Source organism: Mus caroli, unplaced genomic scaffold, assembly GCF_978045245.1.
Source record: "Mus caroli unplaced genomic scaffold, Mus_caroli_1 scaffold_13, whole genome shotgun sequence".
Lineage (NCBI taxonomy): Eukaryota > Metazoa > Chordata > Mammalia > Rodentia > Muridae > Mus > Mus caroli.
In genome coordinates, this window is record NW_028227268.1 from 73,738,884 (window position 1) to 73,752,571 (window position 13,688).

General features: G+C 40.4%; 2 protein-coding genes across 3 annotated transcripts; one reads left to right on the top strand and one right to left on the bottom strand.

Moving 5' to 3' along the window:
• The first annotated feature begins 5,974 nt into the window (after positions 1-5,974).
• Positions 5,975-7,462, top strand: LOC110305409 (GTPase NRas-like). Of its 2 annotated transcripts, XM_085830063.1 has the most exons (2): positions 5,975-6,046; positions 6,175-7,462. In XM_085830063.1, the coding sequence occupies exons 1-2, from the start codon at positions 5,975-5,977 to the stop codon at positions 6,631-6,633; spliced, it is 531 nt and encodes a 176-aa protein (XP_085686189.1). In that variant the 3' UTR covers positions 6,634-7,462. The 2 variants fall into 2 exon arrangements, with proteins under 2 accessions (XP_085686189.1, XP_085686188.1); XM_085830062.1 differs by having other exon boundaries at positions 6,019-7,461.
• Positions 7,463-11,503: 4,041 nt separating this feature from the next.
• Positions 11,504-12,484, bottom strand: LOC110305316 (olfactory receptor 2Y1B). The gene has a single exon (XM_021177233.2). The coding sequence runs from the start codon at positions 12,437-12,439 to the stop codon at positions 11,504-11,506; it is 936 nt and encodes a 311-aa protein (XP_021032892.1). The 5' UTR covers positions 12,440-12,484.
• Between the last annotated feature and the right edge of the window lie 1,204 nt (positions 12,485-13,688).

Below are 13,688 nucleotides of genomic sequence, written 5' to 3' on the forward strand. Positions count from 1 at the left end.
AGCCTCTGACCTGCACTGTAGCAGAAGACAATTCAATGCATCCGATGAAGAAAATGGATTAAGGCTGTTCAGAGTCTTCTTCAAGCAATCCTAAATCATCTGTTTTATTATTCAATTCTATTTTATCCAGTGTTTCATTCCTATCTTCTCTTCTATAGACTGAACATCTCTGGATTAGGAATAATGTTTCTTTTCTTTGGAACATTATAGCTCAGCTATTTGTTCCAAGACTTTGACCTGGCAGTTCTTCTGTCTTGCAGATCATAACTTTCTTGTTCAAAAGTAAAGAAGATCTTTGAAATTCCAAGGTCTACATACATACCATAGCATTCTATGTTGTTAGCTTTTATTCCTTCTTTTAATCTAGTTGTTAGCTTGTTGCAGATCTGAATCCAGGCTCGGGCAGATGGCAATCACAATGTTGACCCCTGGGTCCTCCTCGGCCTCCTTCTGCACCATGGATATTGTCAGTTTACCCATCCTGGAGTCCCACTCACAGCCACTGCCATCTGCCACAGAACACTGAGAAGTAGTTTCATTTCACTGGGGAAGGAAATAGCAAGAAATATGTCCCTTGTGATAAGTAAGAAGAATGCCCCTCCTTGAACCTGGTTCTTCAAATAAAAACGTCTATATAATTCAGCTCCACAAAAAGATCTTTTCCTATTCTCTATCCAAACCTTCTTTAAACTATTTCTTGCTAGCTCCTTCTGTTCATTTGATGACATCCACGCTACATATGTCTGTCTTGCTAGGAGCAACTGGAGCAGAAGACAAGCCAAATATAAAAATAAAAACTAATGTTTATCACAAAAAATAATAAATAGTGAATAAATATTGTCACTGCCTTTTTGGTACTGAGGGTGACAAATGAGCACTACCTTCATTTAAGATACACCATGGCTATTGAAATGTGCTTTTACCATTTTATCTTATAAAAATAAGATTTCTCTAAGCCTGCAGATTAATTGCTGACGTACTGGTAAATGATGGAAGTACGATAGACAAACTACCACTCTCCTCAAGAGGTGGAGGCTTCTCAAAAACACAGGAATATGATTATATGAACATGCCAAAGAGAGAGAAAAACAGAGATGAGACTCCAAAGTCTAGCCTATGATTAGTATGAAACGCCTTTGCATACTTAACTAGTTCCTTTTTCTGTCAAGTTTAACAAACCAGAATAATGTCATCAGTGGTCAATGCTGAACTCAAAGCAGTATCATATTCCCACAGATCAACTCTATCAGGGGTCAGCTGTGCCTTCTGCTCTGAAGTATATGCTTCTGTGAGTCTTGGCTTATATACCTGTAAAAAATATGGTAATAATAACTTGATCCAAGCATTGTGGCTATGGTTACATGAAATATCATATCATGTATACTGCAAAATTTTTGTTTGTTCTCACTGTTAATGCTGTTCTGCCTTCAGCACTTAACAGTTAACTCATGCAAATGAGACTGCATAACTCACTCACAATTGTATGTCCACCACTCATTTCAGTAGCTCGAAAATAACTATCAAAGAAAATTATTGCCTGCCTGCCTGACTGACTGACTGAGTAAATGAATGAATGTGTGTTGAATGAATGAATGAGTGTATAAATGAATGAGTGTGTGCCTTTGTAACCCTGGCAACATGTCTGTTGTACATGGATGTTCCAGAAATCTGGACTGTTCTTCACTTATTAGCACAGGGTTTTTATTCACTCCTACTGTATCCTTCTATACAAGATTTTATATCATGACATGTAGAAATAAATAACAGATTTTCTTTTATATTTCCATTTTAAAATTTTGTGTGATTGGGTGTTTTGTCTGCATCTATGTCTGGGCACCCTATGTATACCTGGTGGCCACAGAGCCCAGAAGGGGACATTGAATCTCCTAGGACCAGAACTACAGATAATTGTGACCCGCTAGGTGGGTGTTAGGAGTAGGACCTAGGTCCTCTGGAAAAACAGAAAGTTCACTTAACCATGAGCAGTGATCCAACATGATAAAACTCAGAGCTTGATCTCACTGATGTTCATTTTAACTAATGAAAAGTTTAGATAATTCTGAAGCAGGGGCATGAAGCTGAATTTTCAACAGTTGTTGTTTCCAAGATAGATGTTAGACCCAGGGCAGGGCTGGCAATACCCGTGAGCAACCAGGAGCTGAGCAGGCAGAATCAGAAACTTATAGGCTCCAAACCCTAAAAAAAAAAAAAAAAAAAAAAAAAAAAGGTGCTTAGGCTTTAAAAAGTAGCCAGCCTTATAGCTTCTGGGATACAAATAGGGGGTGGGAAGGACCAAGAAGCCATCTTCAACTGATAGCCACCAGCAAATGAAAATTTAGTTTTTTCCAAGGGTGTCACAGTGGGGGGGAAAAAACTATATGACCAGCAGTAGATGACTGACAGGAAATGAACTTGACAGCATATTAGGAGGCTCCCTGCCTCACAATGTTTTGTTAGGGCATTTTAAAATCTTATTTTTATTTTTATATTATTAGATGATTACATATTTATTCATAGCTTTTTATCCTATAGGTCCTCTGCATGTATATATTATGACTTCCAGGTTAGTGCTTTTAAGGGATTCCTGAGTGTGTAAATGGGAAGGTTTCTGTGTCTGTATCAGTATATTGTGCCTTTTCTTGGGCTCTTCTATTTCTGCTGTTTTTACTGTTCTATTCTGATGTGTTAGTTTTTGTTTTCTCTTATTATACATCATACTCTATTATTATCCTTGAGAAGCCTGTTTGTTTGCTATTGAGAGACAAAAAGGGGGTGGGATGAGGGTGGGGAGAAGCTCATAGGAGTAGAAGGAGAGAAAATCATAATCAGGAAGTATGATGTGTGGAAAAAATAAAAGGGGAAAATACAACTCATGACTACAGATCGTGTGACTGGAAGCTTAGTGCTCTGGGCTTTCACCACCAGTGGCCAGGAGGGAATTCTGACAGCAGCCACCAAGAGGATGTCCTCTGCTCAAGAAAGCTAGGGACCAGGGAAGGTCTAACAGCTCTCTACTGGGGATTTTTACTTCCCCGGCATCTAACATCTTCCCTATTTAAAATAAAAACAAACGTAAATGTCTGTTTACTACATATATGCAAGGAACACTAAATAAACCCAGTAGAGTGCATGTATGTGTGTAAAAAGAATTTAAAAAGGAGAGGTCATGAGTTTGAGAGGGAGTGTGGGTATGGAAGAAGTCAGGGTAGAAGGGGAGATGGAAATGATATAACCACACTACCTGCTTATGAAAATCTCCAAAAATCCAAATTTACAGTAAGAAATTAGGTTTTTTTAAGTATGTGTGTTTACAATTGAGGCTTATTGTTAACATTAACAGCACTTTAGTCTTTGTCTCAGTCACAGTTGGATAATTTTAATAATGGTGGATACAGAAGTTGCAAAACTTTTAACTAGGTCACATGAATGTAGATGACAATCCCTAATAACCAAATTAACTCTAAGAGAAAAAAAAAGTCAGATGTGTCACACTTCCAAGTACATTACAGAGAAACAGTAATTTTAAAAACAGTAAAGAACATAGAGAGCATTGGGAGGGAAGAGAGAGCCAGACACAAATCTGAATGCACACAGCCAACTGCTGTTCTAAGGGCGGCAGGAGAACACAACAAATGCAGGAGAGTCTCTCATGTAAGCAGTACTGGGAGAGATGCATTTACACAGCAAAGACAAGACTACCACTGTTGAACACCCTACACAAAACTCAGCTCAACAATGACAAAGGAGGCAGCAGCCCTTGAAAAATATCATGGAGCCAACTGAGGGACACTGTGTAAGTGGAATAAGTGGTCAGAATTGGAAACACAACTTGTATAACCTCAATGGTCCATCAGTCCGCCTTTCTACACATACCATCATTGTCTCTTGCCTACAGCATTGCATAATGAAGAGAAATCACACTATATTCACTCTATCCCATAAGCATTTAGGGTAATATTCAAGACTCCTTTATGAAATATTTAATAATAACACACCAATATTTTATAATATAAGACCAGGAAAGATGAGTCTAGCCACCTTAATAACAATTCAAAGTCTTAACAAATAAATTATAGTTTATAATCTGACTTCCAACATAGAACCCTACCTCCAAGTAAGGATGCTTTCCCATCCTCTGCCTCTCTAATAAACAGTTCCTCATTTACTTTGATCATCTCAGACCATGGCTCAGTCTCTGTTGCCTGCTTCTGGTGTCTACAATTGGCTTTGCATCTTAGATCCTAGGCATCCAAGAAATTGACTTTCAGAAGGAATCATGAATTCAGGGTATCTCACCCAGTCAGTACTCACCACAGCTTTGGAAAGAAAACAGTTGTGTTGACTTTCCCCAATCCTGCTGGTTTCTGGATTATATGAAACCCAGGACACACTGGTGTCATCTAGAAGTGTGTGAGATAAACCTGTTTCTCTTTGGTGCCAACTGCATCTGTGGTACTGAAGACTGAACCTCAGCTCTATGTTCCTGGATAAATCATGTTTTTTTTTTTTTATGCCACCAACCCTAGCAGGCTCACCTGCTGAGGGCTATAACTAAGGGGAAGGGGAGAGCCTGTACTTTTCTCTGGCTCATCTCCATAATCAACTCAACCTAGAGCTGGTTTATCATCCAATCTGACCTTAGGGCAGACTGCACTATGTTTGCCCCTGGGACACTGCCTGGCCTCTCTAATCGAAGTGGAAACATGATTGTTTACTCAAGTGTGGTCTTGGAGACCTCTGGGGATCCTAAGCATATTATAATTAACTGACTGCTTCCATATCTGCTCTCCTCAGATCCCTTTATCCCCTTATACTGCTCAATCCAAGGCGACCCTTCCAGGTCCTCAAACCACACCTTTTTTTTTATATAATTTCCTCATAGTTTCCCAACTTTGACCAATGTCTAATCAGCTTTTCCATCAGACCATATATCAGGTCTCATATAACCCAACCATGTTCATCATAATCCAAATATCTTCTTCTTATGGAAGTTTCATTTAAGTTTGTTCCCATGCATGGAGACAGTCTTTCCAACTAAACATTTTCTTTCATCTAAAATCTGATATACTTTTGCTCTTGTATTTCATACATTTGAAGTTCTTATTTTATACCATGGTTTTGTCCACAACAAATTTAAAAATTGAAAGCATTATTTTTTTTAATTACTGTTTGTCAAATGGACTGCATAGGGGAGAAGCTGACAGCCTAGTGTTGTGTAGTGAGATTCTGGAAGAATTTAAATCCTGACAACTGTTCACAGGAGAAATACTAAGCCTGTCCTACAGTGCACAGACATCCTCAGAGCATGTAGAATAAGGGAAGCAATGGTCACAGGTTGCTTACCCAGCCTAGAGCCCTTTCAGACAATGAGATTTAAAAGCCACAGGGGTAGCCTGTATCTTGGTAGGTCTGAATGTCTAACTCTAAGAAGCAGGCTTACCAAGCCTGAATGCTGCCCTTGGGCCTGACCCTGCCTGAGCATCACAAGATAGACCTTGCAAGAGCATCATGGGAAGAGAAATGCACAGTAGCCTTGTGTCAGCCACACATCCCCAGGAAGAGGGCAGTCAATTGGGTGGTGTCTTCTCTCCATGCTGCTGTCCCCAATAATTAAATGATTTGTAGAACTCATGCAATCTGTTTGTACTGTAATACAGTTCACTATCATTTCCTTTGTATATCCTACTGGATGCTCAACATCAACTGGCACTTATTTGAAATGGATGATGGTGGGCCTTCAGAAATCCTGTCCACTCTCTATAAAAGGGTTTCTTTACATTTTGGTACACTCTTGAGCATCTCACTGATTTGTAAAAGAATCTGTAAGAACTCTACTGATAGCACTCAAAGAGTTAAACAAAAACAGAACAGTTGAGTGAGAAAAAGCCCTGCCAGAGACCTTAAGTAAAAGGAGTAAAAATTTGGGAGTAAAATCCCAATAAGAAAAATGAGCGCTCCCTGGTGGGGGCTGTTCATGGCGGTTTCGGGGTCTCCAACAACTTCTCAAGTCCAAAAGCCTCCCGAGGCGGGGTCTGCGGAGTTTGAGGTTTTTGCTGGTGTGAAATGACTGAGTACAAACTGGTGATGGTTGGAGCAGGTGGTGTTGGGAAAAGTGCTTTGACGATCCAGCTAATCCAGAACCACTTTGTGGATGAATATGATCCCACCATAGAGGATTCTTACCGAAAACAAGTGGTGATTGATGGTGAGACCTGCCTGCTGGACATACTGGACACAGCTGGACAAGAGGAGTACAGTGCCATGAGAGACCAGTACATGAGGACAGGCGAAGGGTTCCTCTGTGTATTTGCCATCAATAATAGCAAATCGTTTGCAGATATTAACCTCTACAGGGAGCAAATTAAGCGTGTGAAAGATTCTGATGATGTACCCATGGTGCTGGTAGGGAACAAGTGTGACTTGCCAACAAGGACAGTTGACACAAAGCAAGCCCACGAACTGGCCAAGAGTTACGGAATTCCATTCATTGAGACCTCAGCCAAGACCCGACAGGGTGTGGAGGATGCCTTTTACACACTGGTAAGGGAGATACACCAGTACCGAATGAAAAAGCTCAACAGCAGTGACGATGGCACTCAAGGTTGTATGGGGCTGCCCTGTGCGCTGATGTAGTAAGACGCTTTGAAAGTTCTGTCATCAGAAGAGAGCCACTTTGAAGCTGCACTGATTGATGCCCTGGTTCTGACATCGCTGGAGGAGACGTATTCCTGCTGCTCTCTGCATCTCAGAGAAGCTCCTGCTTCCTGCTGCCCCGACTCAGTTACTGAGCACAGCCATCTAACCTGAGACCTCTTCAGAATAACTACCTCCTCGCTCGGCCGTCTGACCAGAGAAATGGGCCTGTTTCTCCCCAGTCGTTCTCTGCCCTGGGTTTCCCCTAGAAACAGACACAGCCTCCAGCTGGCTTTGTCCACTGAAAAGCAGTTTACATTGATGCAGAGAACCAAACTAGACATGCCACTCTGTTGACAACAGTTTCTTATGCTCTGAGGTAACAACTGCTGGTGATTTTCCCCTGCCCCCAACTGCTGAACTTGGCCTTGTTAGTTTGGGGGGAAAATGTCATAAATTACTTTCTTCCCAAAATATAATTAATGTTGCTGATTGATTTGTAATGTGATCAGCTATATTCTATAAACTGGCATCTGCTCTGTATTCATAAATGCAAACACGAATACTCTCAACTGCATGCAATTAAATCCAACATTCACAACAAAGTGCCTTTTTCCTAAAAGTGCTCTGTAGGCTCCATTACAGTTTGTAATTGGAATAGATGTTTCAAGAAGCATTGTATAGGAAAGTGACTATGAGCCATCTACCTTTGAGGGAAAGGTGTATCTACCTGATGGCAGATGCTTTGTGTATGTACATGAAGATAGTTTCCCTGTCTGGGATTCTCCTAGGAGAAAGATGGAACTGAAACAATTATGAGTAATTTCATTTAATTCTAGCTAATCTTTTTTTTTCAGTAGGTTATCGCTTATAAATATTTGTAATATCTTCTAGCTTACTGGTAATCTCATAATGAGCTTCCATTATAATGAAGTGGTTCATACCAGGAAGCCCACCATTTATCGTATAGATACTGTAAAAATTGGCATGTTGTTACTTTATAGCTGTGATTAATGATTCCTCAGACCTTGCTAAGATAAAGTTATTAGCAGACAGGTTATATCTTTGCTGCATAGTTTCTTCATGGAATATATATCTATCTGTATGTGGAGAGAGCGTGGCCCTCAGTTCCCTTCTCAGCATCCCTCATCTCTCAGCCTAGAGAAGTTCGAGCATCCTATAGGGGCTTGAATAATTATCTCGGTTGAATAAACCATGGTGCTAATGGACCGGGTCATGGTTTCAAAACTTGAACAAGCCAGTTAGCATCACAGAGAAACAGTCCATCCATATTTGCTCCCTGCCTATTATTCCTGCTTACATACTTTTGCCTGATGCCTGCTGTTAGTGCTACAAGGATAAAACTTAGTGTGGTTCTCACCAGGACTGGAAATGCCTGGTGAGCTCTGGGGTGAGCCTCGATATCTTTACATTTCCAGACCCTTATTTTTAGCCACACGGAAACTGAAGCCAGAGTCCATATCTCCATCTCCACCATCCCCCCACCCCCAAAAAAATTAGATTAATGTTCTTTATATAGCTTTTTTAAAGTATTTAAAACATGTCTATAAGTTAGGCTGCCAACTAACAAAAGCTGATGTGTTTGTTCAAATAAAGGGGTATCCTTCGTTCCTCAAGAAGAGAATGTAAAATGCCATTAATTGTTGTCACTTAGAGGCTTGGCATTTGCTCTGATAATTCATTAGTGGGTTTTGTTTGTCATGGGATACTTAAGATATAGCTCAGCTCAGTAATTCTAATGAAAACATAAATTGGATACCTTGATTGAAAAACGCAAACCTAATTCCAAAATGGCCATTTTCTCTTCTGATCTTGTAATACCTATAATTCTGAGGTCCTTGGGATTCTTTTGTTCATAGCAGGATCTTGCTGTGTAGTCCTGGCTGGCCTCAAACTCACAACACTCTTCCTGGATCAATCTCCCACGTGCTGGGTTACAGGCACATTCCACCACACACCCCTGGCTGATGTAGTTCCTAAGAGTTTTCATTAAGCCAATTCCCCATCACCTTGAAACTAAGCAGAAGGGGAGAAACACTTGCTCTGCTCCTGAGTGCTCACACTGGGGTCATTTACATGGGGTTTGCATTCCTAGGCGAACTAAAAGGCTGCCTTTTACAGCAAGGCTCAGTCATCTTCCTGAAGCTGCTGAGGCCAGCACTTGCTCTTGCTTTGTTTTAATGTGTCTAAATTCTTGAACAGTAGTTTTTATTTTGCTATTTCTTTAAGCTGACTGATGTGCCACAAAATTATTTTAAGGTATTTGTGTTTTAAGAGTGTTCTCATGAGATTAGTTGTAGATATTTTTAAAAATACAACTGGTTTTTTAAAATCTGAGTATTGCTCTAAGCAAGTGTTTAAACTCTTAAGGGAAGGTGGATGGAAGTTGTTTGGCTTTTGTATTTCCGTGCGTGCCGTCAAATATAGGTCAGAACGTCAACTGTGCGATCCTGCTGTTTAAAGAACTCTTGGCCTCTGTGGCCCTCATGAAGGGGCTGATGTTTTAAGTTGACTGTTTGATTGTAAATTAATCCATTCTAATTTTTAAAGACTTGCTTGACTGTTTTCTTTGTTAAATAATTTAAAAAAAAATAAAAAACTGGAAGTTCTTTGCTAAAAAAAAATAAAGAAGAAAAATGAGCTACTTCTCTATGACTTGTTAGCCAGGGAAGGCCATTGAGTCTCTGAGGATAGGCTATGATACTATTGCTGACAGTGTTGGTGGATGGTAGAACTACACAGAAAGTCCTTATTGCTGGAGACATACATGCTTTGGCAGTCAATCATGGAAAACTAAAGCTAGGACTAAACTGGTAGCTTTTCCCCCATTAGTCGACTATTGAATCTTAGAAAACACTAATTTGACTATAGGAGGAGAATTGTCACCAACCGTTCTACTCAACTATGGACCTCATGTGCCACATTACTAAAACCAGGCAAGCTGTGCTATACCGAGGTAGGCTTTTTGGAAATGCAGCTGCCTTTGAGTCATCCCCCCTCCTGAAAGTAACACTAAATCTAATCTCTGGTTTGCTAATATAAAGTTGGGTAAAATGACTTCTTTGATTTTTTTGCTCTGTCTTGGGTTAATAGATGTTTTCTCACCTTTCAAGGAGAGAAGTGCACTTTTTCATTGATGAATTAGACAAAATAAAGTTTAACAAACCTGTGACCCTGAGAAAGGATTAAGATAAGATATGAAAATATGTTCCAAACATAAACAAAGTTGATGCAAACTAGTTATAATAAAACAAGGTTGAGGTAACACAAAATTTATTACATTTATAGAAGTTTATTAACAGAGATACCTCACTTTTAGACATAAAACCACCATTTAAATGAATGGAATAAGCAATTTGATGGAATTCTGGTAGTTGGATAAAACAGAGGAAGAGAAAGGAAATGGAACCCAACGGAACTTTTAGATTCCTGGCCAATGATAAGTAGGAGCCTTTCCCTTGATTTTTTTAAAATTTTGATTGCTTATTTCTTACAAATATAGATTTTTCTATATTAATATTTGCATCTGGACATATATAAAATATCAAATTTTTGAATTTTTCCTTTAGTCTACTAATATTGCATCTGGATGTATATTAGTTGTTGAGCTCTTAGACATTTGTATACTCATTTATACTGTTCACATCACTAACAGGGAAGGAAGGAATCTAGCCAGTTGGTAAGACAGACACTCATAGTTCTGCTGGGAGAGCTTTGTTGCTTGACTGCAGCAGAAATGATTCTGGCTTCTTCTCTAAGATGGAAAATTAACCCATGATTCAAATTCACATGGTACACGGGGCAGTTTCGCTCACGATCTTCTTCTTTCTTCCACGCAAATGGAAAGCACTAAAGTAAGAGGCCTAGAAAACAGGGCTTAAGTTATGACCGACGTTAGACAGGGTGATGATCGATACGTTAGAAAAGTGGGGTGATATCAAGGTCCCACTTGGAGCTGATGCTTTGACCCATGCACATTCAGATAATTCTACACAAAGCCGGTGAGTCATAAAGTCTATAAAAAGGAATGAAGTTGTGAGCGCAAAGTGGTGCTGAGGAACATGGGAGAAATTGAAGAAGAAGCTAGGGATAAATTTGATCAAAGTATAGTATCCTTGTATGGATAAGAATGTTTGGATACTAAATTAAAATTGAAAATTCAAAAAGGAGAGATAATCAGAGTGACTTCAAGCCCTCTGTCTTGGGTCACAGTGTCCACTGTAGGACACAACATGGGGATCAGACTTTGAGTGTTGCCATTCAAAACTTAAATTCCTCTGACAATCAGACTTGTCAAGAACTCAGCCCATTTTCATGGGTGCTCACAATCCACCTCTCCTAGGTTCCTTCTGTGCAAAGTTGTATCTGCATCTGCATTTATCTTTGCTGAGCAGCAAGGACAGACAGTAACCCAGGGAGAAGATCCTCACTCCAGCTCCCAAACAAGGAAGGCATTAAAACCCTATGGCTGCTGGGGAAAGTTTTGTTTTGTTTTGTTTTGTTTCAAGTTTTGTGATTTATTTGCTTTACACACACAAACACACACACATACACACACTCTTGTGTATGGAGGACTTAATTGTGTCCTTCTACGATGTGGAATACAGATATCAAACTCAGATCCTCAGGGTTGGCCACAAGTGCCTTAATCCTCTGAGCATCTTTTCATCCTAGGACTGGTTTTCTTGTTGTTTGTTTTGGTTTGGTTTGCTGTCTTGTCTTCTATTTTTGTGTGTGTGAACAGATTCATGCATGTACATAACTAACTGTAGTTGTTTTGACACCCAATTGCCCTTTCCCATGGAACTACTCAGAATATGAAATGTTTTTACTAGTCAGCGTTTCCTTCCTACCCTGTGACTATAGCTCTTCCTAGTACCTTCCACAGAGCCCCCTTCATATCCTTGTTTCTCAGGGTATAGATCAGAGGGTTGAGCATGGGGGTGATGATAGTATAAAAAAGGGCCACAAACTTCCCCTTGCTCTCAGAATAGCTGTCTTTGGGTTGTAAGTATGTGTAGATGGCTGAGCCATAGAACAGAGATACCACCAGGAGGTGGGAGCCACAAGTCCCAGCAGCCTTTCTGCGTGCAGTCACTGACTTGACCTTCAGCACCGCCCTAGCAATCTGTGCATAGGAGCCTAGAATGAGCATGGTAGGCACTGCAACAATCACCACTCTGGCCACAAACATCTTGGCCTCTGTTCCTCCTGTGTCTTCACAGACCAACTTGAGGAACACAGGCATCTCACAGAAGAAGTGATTCAGTCGATATCCACAGAGTGGCATGGCCATCGTGAGGCCTGTTTGAATCAGAGAGTTCAAGAAGCCTCCTACCCAGGAAAAAATAGCCAATGCCTGACAGAGAATGGGGTGCATGATGGTCGTGTAGTGCAGTGGACGACACACAGCCGCATAGCGGTCAAAAGCCATCACCACCAGGAGCACACTCTCTGTTGATCCCAGAGCAAGAAATATAAACAGCTGGGCCACACACCCTCCATAGCTGATGGTCCTGTCTTGTCCATGGAGGTTGATGAGGAGCTGGGGCACAGTGCTGGTGGTGAAGCAGAGGTCCAGGAAGGAGAGATGAGACAGAAAGAAGTACATGGGGGTGTGCAGTCGAAGGTCTGTTCGAGAGAGAGCAATGATGGCTGTGTTGCCAAAGAGAGTTAGGGAGTAGAAAATCAAAATATGAATAAAGAAGATGAGTTCAAGTTCAGGCCAGTCTGAGAAGCCCACCAAAATGAAGCCTCCTCCCAAACTGGTGTTGAAGGTTCCCATAGCCTTTGACGTGTACTGTAGCAGAAATCAATTCAATGAATCCTATGAAGAAAATGGATATGACATTATTCTCAGCATTCTTCCAGTGATACTAAATCGTATATTTCATTATTAAATTCTATTTTATCCAGTATTTTATTCCTATTTTCTCTTCTATGGACTGATTGACTCTGGATTAGGAATTACATCCCTTTTCTTTGAACCATAGCTCAGCCATAGGTTACAAGACTTTAGCCTGGCTGCTCCTCAGTCTTTCAGATCCAAACTTTCTTGCTCAAAAGTAAAGAAGAACTTTGAAAGTTCAAGGTCTACATACATACCATAACATTCTATGTTGTTAGCTTTTAATCCTTCTTTTGATCTATTTGTTAGCTTGTTACCAATCTGAATCCAGGCTCAGACAGATGGTGATCAGGATATTAACCTCTGAGTCCTCCTCGGCCTCCTTCTGCACCATGGATATTGTCAGTTTACCCATCCTATAGTCCCACTCACAGCTGCTGTCATCTGCCAAAAAACACTGAGAAGTAGTTTCAGTTCTTTTGGTGGGGGGTGGGAAATATCAAGAAATGTGTCCCTTCACTCTTCCATTGCTGCTGGGATTGTAAGCTGGTACAACCACTCTGGAAATCAGTCTGGCAGTTCCTCAGAAAATTGAACATAGTACTACCAAAAGATCCAGAAATACCACTCCTAGGCATATTCCCAGAAGATGCTCCAACTTGTAATAAGGACACATGCTCCACTATGTTCATAGCAGCCTTATTTATAATAGCCAGTAGTTGGAAAGAACCCAGATGTCCCTCAACAGAACAATGGATACATAAAATGGGGTACATTTACACAATGGAGTACTACTCAGCTATTAAAAAGAATAAATTCATGAAATTCTTAGGCAAATGGATGCATCTGGAGGATATCATCCTGAGTGAGGTAACCCAATCACAAAAGAACTCACATGATATACATTCACTGATAAGTATACCAGAAACTTAGAATACCCAAGATACAATTTGCAAAACACGTAAAACTCAGGAATAAGAAAGACCAAAGTGTGGATACTTTGTTCCTTCTTAGAACGGGGGAACAAAATACCCATGCAAGGAGTTACAGAGACAAAGTTCAGAGCAGAGACTGAAGGAATGACCATCCCAAAACTGCCCCACCTGGGGATCTATCCCATAAACCACCACCAAACTCAAATACTATGGCAGATGCCAACAAGAGCCTGTTGACAGGAGCATGATAT